General features: G+C 38.4%; 3 protein-coding genes across 3 annotated transcripts; 1 reads left to right on the top strand and 2 right to left on the bottom strand.

Annotated features, from left to right (window-relative positions):
* Positions 1-5,503: 5,503 nt before the first annotated feature.
* On the top strand, positions 5,504-12,189 carry LOC129361442 (polypeptide N-acetylgalactosaminyltransferase 5). The gene is made up of 10 exons (XM_055032290.1): positions 5,504-6,911; positions 6,992-7,158; positions 7,296-7,415; positions 8,467-8,602; positions 8,720-8,839; positions 9,274-9,391; positions 9,489-9,818; positions 9,984-10,064; positions 11,343-11,495; positions 11,590-12,189. Exons 1-10 carry the CDS (start codon positions 5,938-5,940, stop codon positions 11,728-11,730), a joined length of 2,340 nt encoding a protein of 779 aa, XP_054888265.1. The 5' UTR covers positions 5,504-5,937; the 3' UTR covers positions 11,731-12,189.
* Positions 12,190-12,262: 73 nt separating this feature from the next.
* Positions 12,263-15,002, bottom strand: LOC129361443 (uncharacterized). Its single transcript, XM_055032291.1, has 2 exons — positions 14,355-15,002; positions 12,263-14,273 (listed from the first exon to the last, which is right to left on the bottom strand). Exons 1-2 carry the CDS (start codon positions 14,872-14,874, stop codon positions 13,909-13,911), a joined length of 885 nt encoding a protein of 294 aa, XP_054888266.1. The 5' UTR covers positions 14,875-15,002; the 3' UTR covers positions 12,263-13,908.
* Positions 15,003-17,112: 2,110 nt separating this feature from the next.
* On the bottom strand, positions 17,113-21,282 carry cytip (cytohesin 1 interacting protein). The gene is made up of 8 exons (XM_055032051.1): positions 21,057-21,282; positions 20,721-20,770; positions 20,523-20,577; positions 20,310-20,412; positions 20,032-20,125; positions 19,879-19,945; positions 18,456-18,522; positions 17,113-18,233 (listed from the first exon to the last, which is right to left on the bottom strand). Exons 1-8 carry the CDS (start codon positions 21,222-21,224, stop codon positions 17,779-17,781), a joined length of 1,059 nt encoding a protein of 352 aa, XP_054888026.1. The 5' UTR covers positions 21,225-21,282; the 3' UTR covers positions 17,113-17,778.
* Between the last annotated feature and the right edge of the window lie 402 nt (positions 21,283-21,684).

Raw genomic sequence — 21,684 nt, 5'->3', positions numbered from 1 at the left:
CCATAACAGGTCCCTGTGGGTTTAAATAAAAAACAGAAAAAAAATTAGAATGAGTGAAAATAATAATCTTAAATTTGCAAAATCCAGCAGTAAAGAACAATAAGGATTCATAAAACATCCTGGCTGTAACCACAGGGGCTTCATGCAATATTATGAAACAATGCACCTGCACCCCTGTTATATAATCACAGATAGTTTGATACAAAACCTGAACCCAGATAGAAATACAGCAATATCAGGTAATTGACAGATGTTGTGGATTGATTTAAATTCCACATTTTCATTTTAAATAGCATAAGTACGTTCTCAAAAACATTGCATGATCTTTTAATCCTTCTTACTTATTATTTCTTTATCTTAAAGATTTTCCTTTGTGTTAGATGTTATAATATGAACAGAGCTAAAGCGCCATCTTGTGGACAAACGCTACCATATCAACGCTTAGTCCAAACATGTTTTACTTCATTACAAATCAAAGCTATAGGAATGCATGAGATTTTAAAGAGGGCATCAAATTACATAATAATAATAATAATAACATTATACCAGAAATTAATTAGGTGAATATATCAGTGGGTAAAATAATTAAATGGAAAAAAAAATTGTGAAGCAATCAGTAAAGATTTTATAGGTCTTCTGAAGAAGAGTATTTATATAAGGATGTAATTGTTATATCTAAGAGCTACAATTAACCAGCATCACTAAATAGGGAAACGAGCAGAGACAGCAATGAATCCAATGTGTTTTTTTTTCTTTTATTGGTTAAGTTGCAATAATTGTTCTTTGTGTGAAGCTTTTAAACGTGCTGCATATTTTCTACCCCAACTTCAGCATATAACCCGAACTTCTCACTCCCATCAGTAAGACCTTTGCACAATTTGCACAATTTAATTGTGCAAAGGTCTCACTGATGGGGACCATCTGTCAAAACAAGCTGCACATCCACTAATTCTAATCACAATTAATTAAACGGCTAACAAATTACATACATCACAGCTAATGCAGGGTGGGCGACTAACCTCAGGAAGTGTTATGAAACAAATTAGTATTAACAATGAAAGAAAATTACATCACATAACTAAATATTACACTCGTTTCCGCAAGCCATATTTCTTAATGAATTTCCTAATTAATTTAATTCGCACAATGTGCATAATTTGGTGCTGAAATGTCAGTGGGTCAGACCAAATCATATTGTTGCGAGCCGGCTGTTTCTACGTGCGCCATATTAGCACAACATGACCTCTATGTAAATTGCACCGACCGAATGATGTAATTTTAATTAGCATGTCCCAAAGATATCATGTTACTACATTCAACTCATTTTGCACATCCTGCTATCAACAGAATGTGTGCATGGGATTTCATTTTGAGTAATTGTTTTTGATTGCAGAGCTCATGATAGTTTTTAATGTACCTTTTATTAACATTTTTAGCCAAGATGACTCACTGATAACTGAAAGTTGAAGATGGGAGCAATTAGTATGACTGAGCCTATTAGGCAATTTACATGCAAACCACTACAGTATTTTAAATACAAGAAGGAATTTCCTCTGTTGAACAACATTTTAAACACTCATCCCAAATAGTCAATCTGTTGCTCTGAGGTCAACAACTTACAATCAAACCTTTCAGTACTAACTTAGCAGTGGGAGAGATTGTATTTAAATTAAAACCTGTAATGTATAAGATTAAAGGGATGGAAATCAAAATAGTTTGGAATTTTTGAACTGAGCTTCTGTTAAAAGGTTACAAAAATTGAACATCGTACCTATAACTTTCCTAGCAGCTTTATTCAGTTTGAATACAAGTTAGTTGGTTCCATAGGCTGAAGCTAATGTCTCGTCCAACAGGGACTAACACCAAAGGAGACTACTACCACTATCTTAAAAAATAAAATCAAATTTCAGAAATGTTTAAGTAGTGGATGCCAATATTATGCAATGAGTTATTTGCTGCTTATAACTTCTTAAGAAAAACTGAACTATCTCCCCATGATACATGAGGAGATAGTGATGTATCATGACGGATCATGATACATCATGATACATTAAATGAATTGTAAAACCTTAGCCTATTTGCGAAAACAAAAAAGACCAATCAACTGTATGTTTTCAAAAATATAAGGCTTTTTGAAAATTTTGTTAGCTATTAAAAAAATTGGAAGAAAGACAAGAGTTGGTATTAGAATTGTCCTTACTACTTAAATTACTAAAATAAAAGGTTACTGAAAACATTCCTCACACCTATTATTTACACCTGTTTTTTATGTATTGGTTTGTTTCACTCATTTTTTCTTTTAATGTATAATTCTATAAAAGGAGCCTGGGGTTCATCCTAATGTCATCTCAATATTAGCCTGTTTCCATCACAAACACTCCATTGAGTTTGCTGTTAAAAAAACCCAGCCAAATCTACCATATTATATACCACGGAGAGTGTGAATGCTGAAATCAGTGAATAAATGAATAAATTGACCAGGAAGCCTGTGGATACATTACAGGGCTTGGGGGCTATCCTGAGGCCAATCATTTAGCTAACACGCTAATGAAAGTGTGTGTAGTGTGGTTAAGGGCAGGCACCATGGGAGGTACCACTCCCCTCCCTCCTCATGTTGGGGACTATTAATAGGCTGGATGGAGCCACTGGTTCTCCCAAGAGAGGCCTGCTGATGAAGAGGAAAACCTGTCGTTGCCTCCACTAATCACTGCCTAATGGTTGCAGTAACACAGGTTTTACTAATGGGACTCTACGTGGGAATCTGCACATTGCAGAACTGGTGTAGTCACAGAATTCTAATCAACCTAAATGCTTATCCAAGGAGTATATGAAGTTGATTGACCTATATTTTGCACTGGAATGTGTTTGACAAAATTGGGAACCAAGAATTATTAATTTCCCTGACTTGGATTACTTTAAAACCATAGTATTAAAAAAAATACTTTCCTCCTAATTTTACATAATTAAATTGGTAAATGGCTAAAAGAAGCTGTTTAAGCTTCTTTTATTTTATTGTTTTTGATAAACCTGGTAAAATAGAAACCATTTACCACTTCTCTGTTGTTGCATGCTTTTCAATAGATTATGTGTAGAGTTTGTACTGATGGCAGGTCACACACTTTGTACAGACTACACACCTTTAAATGCTCATGGTATTGGCAACACAACCTGAAACTGTGAAATATATTTCTGGAGGCACTGGATCCTTCTAGTTCAAGCCCTTTCCAGTCAGATCTGGCGTGTCTCACAGTTCCGTTCTAGAGCCAATATTGCTTTTAAACTCCCTCCTTTGTTTTCGTCACATCTATTCTGCCTACTTAAGTTAAGAGTTTGGGTGTGATCCTCAACATATAGCACATATAATACAAAATGGTAAGGTAATATTATTTCTATCTCTGTAACAACAGTCATTTCTGCTCAACCCTCACAAGAAGCAACACAGATATTTTATTCTATGTTCAGGTCACACCAAGTTATAAATCCCTTTTTTTTTCACCTACATAAAATGATTCAGAAACTTTCGTTGGATCAGAATTTTCTTTATGTTTTATAACAACTCTCTTCACTAATAACACCTTCTACTTCAAAAACCTAAATGATCCCCAGTTCAATTTTATATTGCAAACCTAATTTAGATGGTCCCCTCTGATGCCAATATTTGCATTGTTCCTTGTATATCTCTGATCTTTTGCACATCAACACACCCACATCTAAATTTAGATCTTCAACTTCTATTCATCTTACTTTTCCCATTTTTTTGTCTTCTTACCATGGGAGCAAGAGTCTCCAGCCAATCTGCCCCCATCCCTAGAATTCCTTTCCATCTAAAACACATACAACTCCAACGCTCTCTCTTACGCATTTAAAATAGCAGTTTTGCTATCATGATTATTAGTACTATAAGTCATATTTTAAGACTTGAAGTATTTTGTTAATTTAAAAACTTTTGTATTGCTCTTGTTTTTTCCCAATTGTTTATAATATTAGCTTATGGAACTTCAATCTTCTGAAATGTGTTTATGTAAATATGAATAAATCCATACAAGACAATAATTAGGATTTCATTTATTTCTTTTTGTTGAAATTTTTTCTACTGCCTTTTTATTTGAGTTTATTTTCTTTAGTAATATCTTTGAAGCTATTGCTTTGCTTTCACTTGATATAGTTGAATGACCATATCTCTTAACTATATCAAGTTGATATAGATGCATAACACACAATTATGCATCTATGTGTTTAGATGCATAAATGTACTTATTACTCAAGGTCTAAACTATTTATTTTTATTAAGAAATGTCTCAGATCATTAGTAAAAAATATAATTTAAATTCTATCAAATAAATGGAATCTAGGTGTTAAACTATCACCAAAAAGTCTCCAGTGTTTGAAGATTACTTTTATTATTTATTTGTTCATAATATAATCCCAGTGGTTCTTCTGGTTATTCTACATTGTGAGTAGCGAACTTGTTTGAGCAGGTTCAACCTGTTCTACAGAAAAGAATAGAAAATTCAACTGTCGTCACGTGGACAACAAAATTTAAATAAAATAAATAAAATCAGCCAGTACATCATGCTCACAGTGAAATAACTAAAAAATGTTTTAGACGTGTTACGCACATCCACACACATTCATGGTCAGGTAAAGCCTGCAGGCATTATTTTCGACTGCATAAAGTCTGGTTAATTATGTGACGTGGGAGAGTCCTTGCCTTTGTTAATACTCCACCTAGACCAGGATGTGTTAAGCTCCATGGCCAACCTACTATAAAAATTTACACCGGTGGCTGGTGGGTTGTTCTGAATGTGAAAGTGAGGCAAATCTTCGAAATGTCTAAGTGCTTCCGGTTAAGACTTTCAAATTAAGATAACTAAGTCAACAACAAAAAATCCAACCGTCACAGTTGATAAATGAGCATGAAAAGTGTGGTGTATAGAAAATGACTTTGTTGCAAATCAGTTAACGGTTTCTAGTTAAATAAGATGCATTTGATTGCATTCTCTTTTTTTAAAATCCTTTTTCGTATTGTTTAATATTTTTGAAAAACAGAGATAAAAACAGGAACAAGATTTAGTTAACTGGCATAATAAAATATATTTAAGTTGTAAGTGCAGCAACAGAACATTTCTAAATGTAAATCATGCAAAATTGTATTTAAAAAAAACTTTAAATGCCTTCGATTTTAAAACAGTGATAAAGAAAACGAGTTAACCTCCAAATGCCAAAGGTTGAAAAACCGTGTTTTCATTATGTTTTTGAGACTGAAGCTGTTTTTAGACAGCAGGGGTCCCTTGAGTTAGCTACTAGCATCAGCCTCCGGGTCAAACAAATCCTGAAGACACCAAGATAGCTATCCACTGTAGCTAATATATTAATGCATTTCATAGAAACTCACCTCAACAATCACAAACTGTTCCTTTAAGTTGAACACGGTGAGTTTTATTCTGAAGGAGCATACCGCGCTTCCTGTCTCCTTCCACCTTTCTCCGGATATTTTCCAGGATCTTGGAGGCCAGACTTCCCTGATATCCCGTCCAATCAGAGCACAGACAAGAGTAAAACTCAGTTGCTACGTCCTCATACAAAAATATGTGTCTGTTAAAGAAGTTGTGAGACGTCAAGACGTCGCTGCAGAAGAGTTTTTGGGTGAGTTTTAACTAACTTGGACCGATTTGTTGAATCTTTCGTCTTGGAGATGACGTTTCCGGGTGGCTGGACGTGACAGGAGCGGGACGGTATGGAGGGATTAAACCCACTTTGTGTCGCCTGACTGTTGTCAGACTCTGCTGGATGTCTTCACTGATAGCTCTGGATACTCCTGGTTCTCCGTGAAATACATGCCACGCAGGCAAGTAACTTCCTCAAAGTTTGCACAGGAGTGTTTCATTTCAAGAATGACACTTTAACACATGTAGGTTTGTTTTCAAACGCCTGAAAATGATGAAGGTTAGAAGATACATGCGGGGCAGTGGGAGGGTGCTCGCCTTCGTGTTTGTCGCTTCTGTGATTTGGCTGCTGTTTGACATGGCAGCTCTTCGCATGTCCATAAACGACGTGAACAGCCAGTTAGTGAGAGAGAGGGTGATCCGAGAGAAGGAGATCATGATTATGAAGAAACAGCAGCATCAACAGCAACATGTTGGGGTCACACAGGCGAAGAGGAGGGGGTTCAAACACCCAGTGCAGAGGGTGACACGTCCTGGGAATATACAGCAGAGCCCCAACCTCAATCTGGACCACATCTATAGACATAAACTGAATCCAAAGTTTGAGGTCAAGCAATCCAATCAGAGACAGGAAGGTCACCATTCCAAAAGTGACAACTCTAAATCTGCTTTGTCTAACCAAAACAATGGAGAAAGCCTTCCTAAGAAGAAGGCAGTGAACTGGGATTTAAATGTAGCAGTGGCCAGTGTACCTCAAGTGCAACCAGCTGTTAAGACAAAAGCGCCAGTTTTAAGGACAGAACTTAATGAAACTGCTCAATTTGCACACAAACCTTTAAAAGACAAGAAAATAAAGACAGATCAAAAGATTGAGAAGGATCCTATTAAGAATGGAATAAAAGTGAGTCATTCTACGGCAGACGAGGCACACCCTGTTAAGACAATATCTCAGCAAACACCCATCAAGGATGTTAACAGAAAGGAGGACGTGAAGCCAAAGATCAACCTCCAAGCAGGAGACAGCTCCAGTGCCGTCAGGAAACCAGGTGTCCACAAAGTGCTTTCTCTGGACGCGACCCACGCACCCCGAGACCCCAATGCTGTCGGCCAGTTCGGCCAGCCGGTGATCCTTCCAGGTAGTAAAAACGCAGAGGTGATGAAGAGATGGAACGAGGGCCATTTCAACGTCTACCTCAGCGACCAGATCCCAGTGGACCGTGCCGTTCCCGACACCAGGCCGGAAACGTGAGTACTCTGTTCTGTTGTGTGTTTCAACTCAAAAATGTATCTGCCTGCTCTATTTGAGTCTTTTGTTATGTTTCCAGGTGTGCACAGAATCTGGTTCATAACGATTTGCCCACCACCACTGTGATTTTCTGCTTTGTGGACGAGGTGTGGTCCACGCTCCTTCGCTCTGTCCACAGTGTTCTCAACAGATCTCCACCGCATCTCCTCAAGGAGATTATCCTGGTTGATGATGCCAGTACTAAAGGTAAGACCCTCACTGCTAAGTGTAATCTATCAAATTTACTCTCACAAATATAAACATTTCAGCACTTTGTGACATACATTTCCTGCATTTAGTGTAATGTTCATCCTTGGATCTTACTTCACACTGATGTTTTTTAGACTATCTGAAGGAGCAGCTGGATGAGTACATGTCACAGTTTCCCAAAGTGCGAATAATTCGTCTAAAGGAGCGTCAAGGCCTGATCCGAGCGAGACTGGCTGGAGCAGCTGTTGCCAAAGGTAAGGATGCTACGTCGTTCATGAGAATATTTTTTCTAACTTTAAGGTTTAATCAAAACAATTACATGTCATTATCGCAACTAAGGGGAGTATGAGATTAAGTTGTTCATAGACTTTTTGTCACATTAAAACCAAAATCTTCAGCACATTTATGTGATGAACCAACACAAAATAGAGCAGAACTGTGTACAATTTGAGAAGGTGTGACATGCATCCTCCCGAGTACCGGCTTTGCATATTTAGAGGCTTAGATTTTTGTATAAACTTTGAAAAACAGCTCAGCCTAATTAAAATTGAAAAATTGCATCAGATCAAACTGCATTAAGATTATTGTCCTGCAGGAAGGAGAATCTGTACACGGCTTAGGTCAAAACTGCAAACAAAACCTATTTTTAGCTTTCTTTCAACAATGACTTCTTTTTTTTTTAACCATTCTTTCATAAAAACTAAATTAGCAGCACGCACAATAAATAGTTGTCCTGTCAACTGATTCTTTTACCTGAGGTATGCATTCTTGCTGCTCCTCCAGAGTTACCATTGACTCCTTGGCTGCTGATTGCTGCTGTCATCTCATGGCTTGTTGGTTTTAGGTGAACAGTCCTGCATTGTCATGTAAGACATTTTCAAGATGATGTATCACTGTTCTTTAATTATGCACTACTTTGGGTTGATCTGTCACATAAAATCCCAATAAAATACATTGAGGTTTTGATTTAATTGGTATCTGATCATAAATTACATTCAGTCACACAACCATATGTTTGCAGGAAGAGAATAGCCACACATCTCTCATGTGCTAAAATTGGATAGGAGCATATGAATAAATATCACAAGGTGACATGCCTTACAGCTCAAAGGCATAAGGCATGTCACCTCGTCAAAGCAGTCTTGCTTATTTGTCCAAGCTACCTACCTGTAAGATTTGGACGTGAGTGGTAGATTCAGAAAATCGACAAGATCAATACTACAGTAAAATTTGAAAATATATGTATTACATAGAGGTCAGTATTAGCTTTAATTGAAAACAAGTGTTTGTTTGTGTCTAATGCAGGCGAGGTTCTTACCTTTCTTGACTCCCATATCGAATGTAATGTGGGCTGGTTGGAGCCACTACTGGAGAGAGTCTACCTGGATCGCAAGAAGGTGCCTTGTCCAGTTATCGAAGTCATCAGTGATAAGGACATGAGGTAACTAACTTACCATAAATTGTATAAATGCAGAGTAGAAGTACTCTGCATTTAAATAAGAGTTATCTTTAGTAGTTGACCCAGTAAAAAGTGTGACTTTGTGTTCATTAATCACAGTTACATGCTCGTCGACAACTTCCAAAGAGGGATTTTTAAATGGCCTTTGGTGTTTGGCTGGAGCCCTGTACCAGAGGATGTCATTAAAAAGAACAACATGAAAGTTACAGATCCAATCAGGTATTGTCCTTACCAACACCTTTCTGTTCGTTATATTTCACATTTAGTTTTGGCCCCTTTAGGCAAGTTTACATCCTACTACCCTGAGCTTTTATCAGAGAAACAGTATTCTGCATCTCTTCTGCTTTTTATTGTGTGCTTTTTGATTTTCATAGAGAATCATTACCAGTAAATGTCCTCTTCAGTATTTCTGCTCTGAAAAGAAAAGTAATAAAATTACGAGGTGCATGACAACAACTTTCTCGTATGTAAATCTTCAGAATATGTGTTAGCCGTAATATTGGTTGATATTTACAAACACAACCACTGGGCAACTTTATTTCTGGCAGCAAAGGAGGAAGGCATCTGAAAACAGTAAACAGCACTGTGAAACAAAACAAAGATCTCTCCATGCTTTGATATCTATGGAGATGTACTCTGTTTTTATCTTGCAGGTGTCCGGTTATGGCAGGTGGCCTTTTTTCCATTGATAAAAAGTATTTCTTTGAGCTCGGCGCTTATGATCCTGGTCTGGATGTGTGGGGTGGAGAGAACATGGAGATTTCATTCAAGGTGAAAATCTTTTCTGTTTTTGGCAATCTGAATTGTGATCACACTATTTCTGTCTACTTGGCTCCAGCTGCCTGAACATGTTGCCATTTTTAAACAGATCTGGATGTGTGGAGGAGAGATCGAGATCATCCCCTGTTCTCGCGTGGGACACATTTTCCGAGGACAGAATCCCTACAAATTCCCGAAGGACAGACAGAAAACAGTGGAGCGTAACCTGGCAAGGGTGGCTGAGGTTTGGCTGGACGAGTACAAAGACCTTTTCTATGGCCACGGGTACCAGCACCTGCTGGATAAAAAGGTCATTGACATTGGCAACCTCACAGAACAGATTGAGCTGAGGAAGAAACTCAAATGCAAGAGCTTCAAGTGGTACCTGGATAACGTGTTTCCGGACATGGATATTCCCGTAGTCAAAGCTGAGGGCCTGGTATGTGGTTGGGTTCAGAGAGTGGTGTTTGTATATTTTTATCAGATAAAGCTCATTATGCTGCTTTGCTTCATGAAGGTCCCGTTGATCTTTTCATCAAAACAATCAAAATATCTTCCCAGCACTGCAATTTTATATCTCTAAAAGTTACATTTTATTTTCTAGATCTTCAATCGGGGCTTGAGAAAATGCCTTGCCCTGCAGAAAAACTCTTTGTCCTTTGAGATCTGTGATCTTAGTAATCAGGTAAGAATTGTTTTTCTTTGTTCTTTATATTATTGCAGATTCTAAAAAATGTTTTACGGTTTTTACTTATAATCTTTCTGAGGGGAAGATATTTTTGGATTAATTGCAAGTTTGTGGCCGTAGCATAACAAAAAAAGAATCCACGCTCACACAAATGCATTCAGAGTCTGAGCTGGGACCAAAGCCATGACAAACATGGGTGGGGTTCAAGACAGAGGCTTTCTAAATCTGATGCTTTTGGATTCAGAGCACCATCATTGAGGTATTTCTTAGTAACTACGGTAATTGTCTTCATGGTTTACAGCACTGGGATTGTGCATTGATGGCAGTGCCTTGCAAAAGTATTCATAACCATTGAACCTTTTCACTTTATCAACTCACAACATATGAGATGGAACAACACAAAATAATTACATGATTGTGAAAGATAAGAAAATTATACTTTTTTGTTACATTTCTTCCAAAAAAGCATTGTGTGTCATGCATTTATGTTTAGTCTTCTTCTCTTATGTGCATTAATACACACTGGAAGCCATGTTAGCACTATTTATCCTTATTTCTACTTTTGGGGGCCAAGCAAGAAAATAAATGCTGATCCTGGATTTTCTGCTTTGCAAAAAACAGCCAATAGTGCGTGAAGTAGGTAAATTTCTGTGAATAATTTGCAGTTGGAAATTCACTAATAGGTGTATATTTGAATACTGAACCACAAATACTACAATTCTGGAAGAAAACTTGTTAGACGGCACAAAAGACTTAAATCTGAGGCAGAAGTTCATCTTCCAACAGGACAATAAACTTAAAAGTGGTGTGAGAGCTCCAGTCTAATGGTTTGGATCAAAGCTTTTTCATGTGTTAGAATGGCCTAATCAAAGCACAGTCCTAATCCAATTAAGAATCTGGGGCAAGACTTGAATGATTGAGTGTGCAATGACACTCAATCCAGTCTGAGTTTCAACCATTTCCGATGAAGAATCTGTAAAAAATGTTGTGGTTAAAACCTAAGGAACTATTTATTAACTCATAATAAAAAGCTGTTTTACAAAGTGTTGACTCCGAGGAGCTAAATGTAATCAGATTTATTTGTAAAACATTTAATAATGTTTCCTCATCCAACTTACAATTATTTTTGTGAGTTTATATTCACTTTTTACATAAAATACACTGAAGTTGTAACGTGACAAAAATTTGAGATGCTATGAAAACTTTTCCAAGGTGTTTTAAGCACTTTGATTACACACTACATTAACTCTTCCCTTTTTATCCCTTGTACTTCAGAATCAGCAATTTAATTACACCTGGATTGAGAGGATTCGACACCAGGACCTTTGTGTTGCTGCCCAAAGCACAGGAGGTGGCTTTGCTTTGCTGCCATGTGACAACAGTAAACGTGAGCAGCGCTGGTTCTACAAAACTTCCAACTCTGCTCTAGTAAGTTCTCTGTGCACACTGCTGCTGTAGTAGAATTAAAGACATACTTACTGCTTTGTTTATTAATCGTGCTTCCTCTTTTGTGTTTGCAAAGACGGAGCATCTCATCTCAGAGTTTGTTCCCAACCACATGTGCCTGGAAGCAGAACCTCGGGATGACTCTGTCCGTCTACGTCCATGTCAGCCCAGCAGCGTCTTCCAAAAGTGGGAGTTCACACGTTACCACCTACAATAATGAGCTTAACGACGCTTTGTGAAAACGTCCAGTGGCTTTATTGCGTAAACTGTGGTCCAACTGCCACACCTGGACTAACTGGAACTGAAGCGATTCAGAAATTTGCATGAATATCCATGTGTGGGTTGGTTGCTAAAGGATAGCAATCTTATTTAACACACTGGAAGTGTTTTTTAAAAAAACTGGGATTACAATGAATATGTATGGAATGGTTTAATAGTGCCTCAGATTTTGCTTCTTCATAAACTGAATATCAAATGAAGAATTTATTATTTCACATTTTAAAAAAAGTGTGGGTTACAGGATGTGATGTAATTTATGCTGCTTATCTGGGTTTAAATGCTTTATCTTTTTGATTTGATTTTAAACTCTCAATGGTATGATTTATTTTCCTAGCACTAGGGGGGAGTGTTGGTTCAGATGCCTAAATAAACCTGGGTTGTTATACAAACATTTTAACCAACTGTTGAACTCTTTTTGGCCAAAACAATGGAAGAAGCATCTTATAATGAACATAAAACAGTCATAAAAATCTTGCTAGAATTCTTTATTTTGTTTAACCTTTTGCCATGATGATGAATAGAACAGATTTTACTTCTAAAAATGTCACAGTTATCGTATATTATTTAAAAAACGTCCTCATATTTAACTTTCACTCTTTATACTTACAATATCTAAAAATTAAAACCCTAAGTGACAAGTAAATACAACATATCGGCAGAAATGTTTACTGACTGTTAAGAAATGATCTGATTTTTTTTCTTCTAGATATTATTATGACATGTCATTCAAGTCTTAGTAAGTCAACTGTAGTGTCATTCTATCCGAGTACTTAACTCAAATATTTGAACTGGTTGTTTGACTGCCTCAGCTGTGGCTTTTAAGCACAGCTCATATCTTGTGTACAAGGCCATTGCAGAAGCTAAAACTGCTTGAGATTTTCGTTTTTGCGGGATACTGAGCTGCATCCAGATTTTATCTGACCTAACGTGCTTCTTCCAGTGAAAGAAAGTTGACTTGAACAATCACGAGCCACAAAAGCTCAAACATAAGTGAATTGTCCAGAGTGAAGCCAGTTTAGCAATAGAACGATCTGAGGTGATGTCGACCGAGACAGAACCGTCAGCTCCAAAATCAGCACCAAACTCCTGGAGAAAAGTTTTATGATCAAAGATTGCATAATTTTTCCACAAAAGTATGTTTGGAGGAGTCGAGGTGAGACTTTCACCTAATACTAGTCCATTCAATAGCTGGCATGTTAAGCCCAGCAGAACGACAATCCTAAATGCATCCGAACTGGTTAAAAGAGGCTAACTTTACTATGTCTGTCAAAATGCTACACTGATGCCAGAAGTTTCTAAATGGCCACAAAAAGCATGTAGCATGTGAACGTCTATGAAATGCGTATGTTGTGCTGTGACAGCCCCTGCTATGTGGCAATGTGGTAAATTGTCAATTAAGGTCCTCGGTTGTGGGAGATGCCTCTGATTATGTGGCCACCGTGACTGTATTTAAAGAGCACCGTTCCACTCATGAGAAGTCGCAGACGCCAAGGACCAGACTCAGAGAAGATCCAGGCCCAGTTGGATCCAGAGGCGGTGCCGGCAGATCGCTTAGCACGTTGTGGGACTTGTGACCAGAGGTCCAACTGGGTCCATGACTGAGGGGAGGACCAGACAAAGTGAGCACATTTTGGGCTGTTGCTCATTATTCCCCAGACAGTAACTTTTAATAAAAGCCTCTCTGAAGGACTGAAAAATTATTCTGGTTCCCTATTTTTTGTTGTGGCCATCTGAGCCAGGCCATAACACGTGCATATATGTATTTGAGCATGTGCTTCTAAATTTGACCCAGAAAATCCTCAGTAAATTCAAACTTGTTTGCCCAATACTTGTTTTTTTTTTTTTTTAATTGTTGCAGTTTGTTCTTGTATGATTATCTCTGGTTCAAATAAATTATCCAGATCCCTAAATTAGTATAACATACACATTCACAATAGATACCTATAGCGTTAACAACAAAGTTAGGCATTTCTCAAATATAATGGCATTAAAATAGATTTAGGTGTGTCACAGATGTAAGTATATTGTGAATATCATCAGGGGTTTCTGAAACTACAGGCGTATATTTCAGAGCTGGAACATTTGCAAGCTTGTAGTGATGTGTTTGGCCCTTCGTTTATTTTTTACTCGTTAGCAGGAACTCAAACTCCTCTATCTTCTGCCGTGTGTTGCCTCTGCGGATCCTGCGGTAGGACACAGTGCTGTATTTGGAGGAGGAGAGGTGGTTGAACGTGCTGCAGTCAGATTTTGTTGGCCCTGGCAGGTTCAACTGAACTTGGCTGGGGTTTTGCAGGAACTCTGCTTCCACATCACGCACAGGCTGCATGTCACTTGATTTCTGGATGTCAGCACCAAATAGTCTTTGAGGAAATTCTGCATCCCCATTCAAATGTATATAACTGTCAATGTTGAGTAAGTCAAACAGGTTTTGATTTGAGGTATCAGCTTCTGTCATCACTTCCTCTTTCTTTACTTGGTCCGCTGAGAAAAGAAGCAAAAGTAGGCTTTTGTAAATGTAAATGTGAAAACATTTGTTTTACCTAGACTTTAAGAATATCATACCATTTGTTGCTGCTTTATTTTGCTGCTCAAACACTCCAGACGTTTTCCCAAACTTTCCAGGTGTGACATAAAACTCTGCAGATGATTCCTCAGGGTCTGAAACATGCATTCTTTTAGTAGTAAATGTCTCCAGCGTCTGCTTTTCCTCTTCAGTCCAGATGATGCACTGGTTCAATTCCTTCTTCATCTCCAAGTTTCCTTTCTCTCCTGGATTAGTCTCCATCTGTTGGCTACCTTCACCATCAGCCACACTGTTAACAGGATTTTTGCACCTTTTGCCACTGAAGCCAGTTAAGTTGACAGATTCCTTGTCCAATTGAGCGTGCTCCTCATCACTGTAGAACACAGAGTCATCTCCCATCTCCATTGACCAAACCTCTCTGTCCTCAGACTCTTCTGTCACTTTTGAGGCATCAACAGTTCTCCCATTAATAATCTCCAGTATCTTTGAAGTTTGTGCATCTTCTTCTTCATCAACTCTGAGTTTTGATGCGTTTGAAAGAGATGTAATTGTTGCCATCTTCTATGATTCTGTTTGCTGAATCTAAAACTAAACAAAAACGGTCAAGTCTTCCTCCAGCATGTTGTTGTCCTTCATGAAAGAGCGAGGAAAGCGTCCAGCCCACAGTGGATTCAGGAGGGGTCTGCATGGTGCTCCCTAGCGTTTGTACCATGGTAATCTGTGTGTTTGTTGACTCACTGAAGAACAGGGGTTTTGTTGTGGCCCAACAAAGGTTCATTGTGGTGAAACCAGCTGCATATGGAGCAATTGTTCTCGTTCTTAAATCTCTGCTTTCTGTAAAACTGAAAAGTCTGACTTAGTGTGTTCCTTTATGTTCTTATACATCCCCAAGCATAACTGTGACTTAAATACATTTTTACATTGCAATGTTTATTCAGCTTTTAATAAGGTTGGGGGCTTAAGTTTTTCAACCACTCAAATGTTTAACTTGTCGTTCAGTACACTCACAATCAGAATAAATTCCACAAAAATTTCAGGCCGTACAACAAGAGAAACAGGCAAAAGTAAATAAATAAAAAATCCCACATGCTATTCTACCAATACTAAAGAATAGGATTAGCTAGCGGGGCTGGTTAGCAATAAGGCTAACCGGCTCATTCAACAATACCAACATGGGGCGGCTAAGCCAGCATGGAAGCCAACAACACAAACAATGACTCAACAATTCTTTGTCGAAGGTAAATCCTCTCACCTCAGACTGTAGATCTCTGATAATTTGCCTGTACAATCAACATTCGACATATTAAGTTTTAAGCGCTACCCCATAAAAAATAGAGCAATGATCATTTTGAGAGCCACTGTGAGCATCGTCATTACCAAGCACAGTGTGATGTAGTCCAAAACTACTTCAATGACGAGAAACAAGTTTCTTGTTTATGGAGAGGTACATCGCTCCAGAAAACATTTTTCTATGTTTCTTGACTGGCTTGCCTTTCCAAAACGTTTTTTTTTTCCACACATTTCTCTTGAAGAGGTCTGAAAACAGGCAAGGTTTCAAGGTGAACTGAATCTTTATTTATCCACTTCTTTGTTGCTTTGGTCACAGCCATGCTAGTGTCCACTTTTTGGGTCTAAATGTATTTCTCATATGTTCGATGGGCTTGTCTATTGGCCACATAATGCGGTGAAGCCATTGTGCGCACACTGATCGGAAAGTTATCCCCAAAGCTTAATGCTTTCTCCTCTATGTGTGACGATTGCTCTTTTGATCAACCTCAGCATTTCTCTCCCTCCAAACATGGTGGGTCAAGTCGATGATCAAGAGTTCTATTTTGGTTTCATTTGACCACAGAACTTCATTTCCTTTCTTCCTTTCTCTGAGTGACTTCGCAAGCGCTGGTAAGCAGAAGACAATTGTGCTTTCCTCAACACGGGCTGCAAGAGTTTGAGTCATGACAGCGTCATGCATGGTCAGTGGTGTTCTTGGTTACTGAAAGTTGCTGCGTTGCTTCAGATCATTAACATCTTGTAAAGTTTCAGGCTAACCATCTTATTTCAATATTCATCATCCTTACCATGGGAGGCAATTTCTTGCATTGAGATTAAGAATTAGGACAAGTGTAGTCAATGCTGTACCTTTTATAACAATCGATAAAAAAATCTATTTTGCAGGTTTGTATAGATATAAGTATTGTCCCTATCATCCCTTGTTAGCTCTTTGGTGGAGAAATTTGAAAACCAGAAGATGTAGGCAGACATGCTTTGTGCACAAAAGGTATGTTCAGGAACATCTTTAGTTGACAGAATGATGAATTAATGTGTGGAATCAGAATTCTGGTTGGATAGTGTTGGCGTCAAATGCTTACATCACTAAATTAAATGCAAATAAATTGTATTTTCTTGTATTTTTTTCAGCACTAAGATTGAAGTGCAATGAAAACTAGATTTTGTAAGTTTGTTTTCAACTTTGCAAACTTACAAAATCAGCAAGGGATTAGATTCTTATCTCTATTGCTGCATCATCATGAACTATTTTCAAGAGAAAAATGACTCAGGTTGGGTTATCATGGTTTCCTGGTGCCCAGTAGCAGACAGTCTTTCTTTATCTGTTCGACTGCAGCAGGAAAGAAGCCTTCTCATAATTTTAAAGAACCGTTATTGGCTGCTTCTAAGTAACCAAAGTGATTTGCATATGGTACTTGCACAGACGTAATTTGTCTGCGTCTTTTCTTCCTGTTCAGTGTGTAAGCAGTAAAAATAATTGTGGTACGTCAAACAGTGCATAACAACAGGGTTTATTGATTAAAACCTTTTTACATATATAAAATCTCGAGAGAACAAAATAAAACGTACATTAAAAACAAAATATTTACAGTTGGTTTCATATACATACAGTTTTTCAGGATGTGAAGAAATTAGGAAAGCAGTTGCACTGTTTCTGTGGACCGAAAGTAAGTTGTATCCTGAGAGTAATTTTGGCAATGGAAAAAAAAGCTAAGTAGTATGCTCATGCCCACATCCTGTTATGAACTTAACAGACATACATGGTTTGGAGATTTGGTTTTGGTTTCAAGCACCTGAATGCCTTGTAAGTGCTGCCTAACTGTTGATCTGATTTGTGCTTTTTGGTCAAAACAGTGTCATTTAAAAATCCAAAGTAAGGATTATATCTGTAATTTAAATTGTCTTTAATGCTGCTTTGTGTGAGATGCACACAAAGAAATTTTCAAGTTAGTAGGATATATGTTCTCTTGTACATTGCATCGTGTTACATTCACTTCACATGCATTCGTTTTTGTAATGCTTTTGCACTGGAGTTTTAGTCCAAATGTTGAGCTCAGCTCACATCAAGGCTCAGAAAGCTTTGGGAATAAACTTGATGTGCCAGAAAACACTTCATCAGTGTCTTCTGCTACAACCTTCAACCAGCCCTTAATATCGAAGGATCTCATGAGAAACCTTTCAAGCTGTTCCCATCTCCTCCTCTTCAACCGATCGCTGAAGTCCAGGAATTAACTTAAAGATCTGTTTGCGCACACTGGCTCTCCTGCTTTTCCTTGGCAGAGTCCCAAACAGGGATGAGATCCTTGTTTCTTCCCAGGATGGAGACAGAGAGGTGCTGCTGCCGGCCAGACTGGAGCTGCTGGAGCGGCATAAGGCCTGGTGATGGAGGCTCCTTGGCCCGTCCTGCAGGGGGAAGTCTTTTGAGAAGAAGCAGCCATCATCCGTGGTGCTGGCTGCGCTGTAGGGACTGGGTGAGCTCACATCCCCAAACACACTGGCCTGGTCGCTGTCGTCTGTCATCCCACTCCTGTAGCTGCTGTCGCTGGAAAAACGCCGACCCCGGCGCCCCATGGGGGAGGCCAAAATACCCGAGGGGTCCATCAACAGGTTGAGGCTGCTGTCATTTAAATTATCTGGAAACACAACAGAGTCTTTGTCACTCAAACACCAAGAAATAGTGCATGCAACAGGAAGTTTGAAAGCTGTTTGTGACTTTCTCAGGGAAACACCTTAATCTAAATTATCTGAAGTTGACACCCTGCAGTAATTCACAATAAAAAAAAACAGGCCAGCTTAGAAGAAATGACAGAGGCAGTGCGAAAGGAAGTGCTGTGGTCTGACAGCTGAGCTCTCACCTCCCATCAGACCTCTTTCCTGTAATGAGAGCGCTTGAAACTCCTTCAACTTCTCACGCAAGGACTGCTGCATGGGCAGAACAAAAAAATCAAGGTTAATTCTTTTCAAATGTGTCACAACATTTATAAACTCAGAATGACCCATTTGATTTAAAGCGTAGCTCTCATTGAGAAGATTGGTGGCTACAGGTTGAGCCACAGCCCAGAATGTAATAGTAAAAATAGTGTGGATGGTTTTAGTTTGCAGGTGATGCTGGCTTACAGTGCATTGACAGCAAAATGGGACAGTTTATATTTTGATGGTGTAGTGCAGAGACATTTCTGAGTTGATTTCTCACATGCATTTATCCGCTTTTACAAAGCTCCCATAAAATTGCCCTTGCAAGACTTTTCAGATTTAGCAAGAGAAAACTATCATCTACATAACAGTTTACAAGGTTTTAATATTTTTAAATTCTCTAACAGTTATGCTGAGAATTCGTTTTATCTAAACGGCTGTCATTACATATAAATGTTTTGTCATCTTATTTTTGCTAATTTAGACATTTAGAAACCTTTGAAATAATACATGAATAGTAATTGATAAGCTAACTTTAAACATTTAATGTGTTAAGTATGTGACTGTCTTTTTGTTCAGAAGTAAGATTACACTTAAAAGCTTAAGTATCAAAGCCTCTCCAGTCAGGATACAGTTTAATCTACCAGGATGGATTGTTTATATTGCTTTCTGTCTAGTCTAAGGAATGTAGTTTCAGTCAATAAACTACATTCTTGCTGGCTTTTCAATGTGACAAAGCACAAGCGGACCAAAGTCAGCTTCTAATTGGCTGATCAACCTCTCATGACAACTTCTTTCCAGAAGGTTCTGAAACTCCTATGGAAACTTTAAGACAACCAGATCAAGTGACAGTTTGTTCAGCTTTGAACCCTGATCAACTTGTTTGGATTCAGTTGTGATAAATAATTTTTGCACCATATGTTTTTCAACTTTCATCAAGTTATTTAAAAAATCTTGAGTAAAAAGGTTTCTTTTGTTATTTAGTGATGTTTTGAGTATTCTGAGTGTTATTGCTATTTTCTTTTGGCACATTTTTATTTGTGAATCCACTGAAATCTTTTGACCTCAGAGTGTCTTTCTGGCTGGAACCACAGCTGTTATGAAAGCTTTGCTAAAAAGAGGTCATCAGACGTTGCATGAACTGAATGACAAGTCATGACTGGGCTTAAAGCCTTGTTATGGACAACAATTCCTGTTGCGCAATTCTGGTGTTTGAAGCTGATGAGTCAAAGGGAATTCTTCAACTTTAATTTCCTTTTCTCCCTTTTTTTTCTCCTCGCCTTCTGATGTTGGGTATTATAACCCATAATTAGAATTGCCCCCAGTAGTGTAGTGTAGTATAACTTAATGCTGCAAGGAACACACCTGGAGCTGATTGAGTTTCTTCTCAAGCTCTATCTTCTTCACAACGTTACCACACACAGTCTCCAACCTGGAACCAGATGAAGTCTTGTTATAAAATTGCTTCTTTACGGTGATTTATGTTTTCTTCCAGAAAAATGTGAGGTCTTTACTTACGTTAGATTATTGGTTGATTGTCTTATGAGGTCAAGAATGTGTTGGTGTGACAATCCTTCTATGCTGACCGCATTGATGGTAACAATAACATCTCCTGTGACAACAACAAAATAAAAACAACTTTGAGAAGATGCATGCCACTCGAGCATCAGTTGTCAGTGTGGATGGGCGTGTTCAACTGACGTGTGGTGAGTGATGTTTCCATAACCTTTTAGCTAACAGTCTTGATGTGTGCTTGTATAGGGTCTATAGGGTAGCAAGGAAGTGGGTGGACTAACCTGCGGTCAACCCAGCACTTTCAGCCACGCTGTCTTCCTTTATGTTGCACACGAAGGTGCACATCTCCACTTCAGATGTGCTCTTTAACTGCAAACCATACGTCTGCAAACGAGATGCAGGATATTAGGACCAAAGCCTGATAGAAAACTGTTTTTATCTTGAACACTTTAAATGCATCATTTATAATGTTAGCAAAAGATGAAATTGCATACCTGAATTTCAAAACCAAATGTTTCGTTGTCTTGTTTTTCCAACACCACTGTGGTTCTGCATTACAACATACATGCAACAATGATTATTTTCAGACATATTGTTGTTTCTCAATGGCATTCTTCAATGATTACCAGGGTAAATATTTGTATTTATCCTGGTAATTAAAAAAAATTGCACATAAAGCCTAACTTATTTACCTTTGCGGGTCCATGTAATCAACCAGAGAGTTGGTGGGGGTGAGCTTCGGCTGCAGAGGGAGAATGCACAGTTCCTCTTTAATTTTTAACAGCTTTGAACATCTCAAAATAATTCATACTGATATCACTTTAATTGCATGTTGCAAACCTCTGAACAGTAATAAAATGTTACATTTATTTAGGGAGTTTATGTCACCTTGTTCCAAATACTTTTGTGACATATCTTTTACATAAAAATCTCAGTACTGCTTCATTTTCCAGATGTTGAAATATAGAATATTTAAACATTTTATATTTTGCAGCAGCTTGCAAGCTGCTCTTGAGTTGTAGTCTCACCTTGTAGCCTCTGGGCAGGGTGCTGGTGTTCTGTCGGCGTCGGTCATTGTTCCCCCTCAGTGAGCGCCTGTACCACAGAGCAGCCTTCTTCTTCAAAGTGTGGTCCAGATTGCAGTTCTCTTGGCTGCTTTGTCGCTGAAGTCCATTGATATTCATGGTGGACTGCATGGTGGAGTAGTTCTCAAAGCACCATAGCCTCCTCCTGCAGGAGCAATTTAATTGTGTGGCCCAGCCCTGCATGTGCAGCCAAAAGCATAATGTGTGAAAGAGGAAATCCGTGTCATGTGATGGTTGTGGTGGACCTGCATCTGCAGATCTCAGACTCTCATACCTTCTTTCCTGTTAACCCTCATTCACCTTTTTTTTCATTTTCTTGAGAAGAGCATTGAAAAGAAAAGGAGGTAAAATGCTGAGGCTATTGTGTATAATTCCCCTTCAAACAGTCCCCTCTACTTTTTGCAATCCTGGCAATTCGATTTACAGTCTGTCAGAAATCAGTAGTGCACAAGAAAATTGCCACCTCACTGCTTCTGCAGCACCTGCTTCTCCCCTTCTTCCTCTCTCAGTTTCTCAATGGGCTTAAGTCTCAGTCCTGTGCTCTGCCAAGCAGGGAGATGTGTCTGATGGG

Source organism: Poeciliopsis prolifica, unplaced genomic scaffold (genome assembly GCF_027474105.1).
Source record: "Poeciliopsis prolifica strain line A6 unplaced genomic scaffold, Auburn_PproV2 SCAFFOLD007, whole genome shotgun sequence".
NCBI lineage: Eukaryota > Metazoa > Chordata > Actinopteri > Cyprinodontiformes > Poeciliidae > Poeciliopsis > Poeciliopsis prolifica.
The sequence above is the reverse complement of the archived record's forward strand: the minus strand, read 5'-3'. Positions and strand labels throughout refer to the sequence as shown.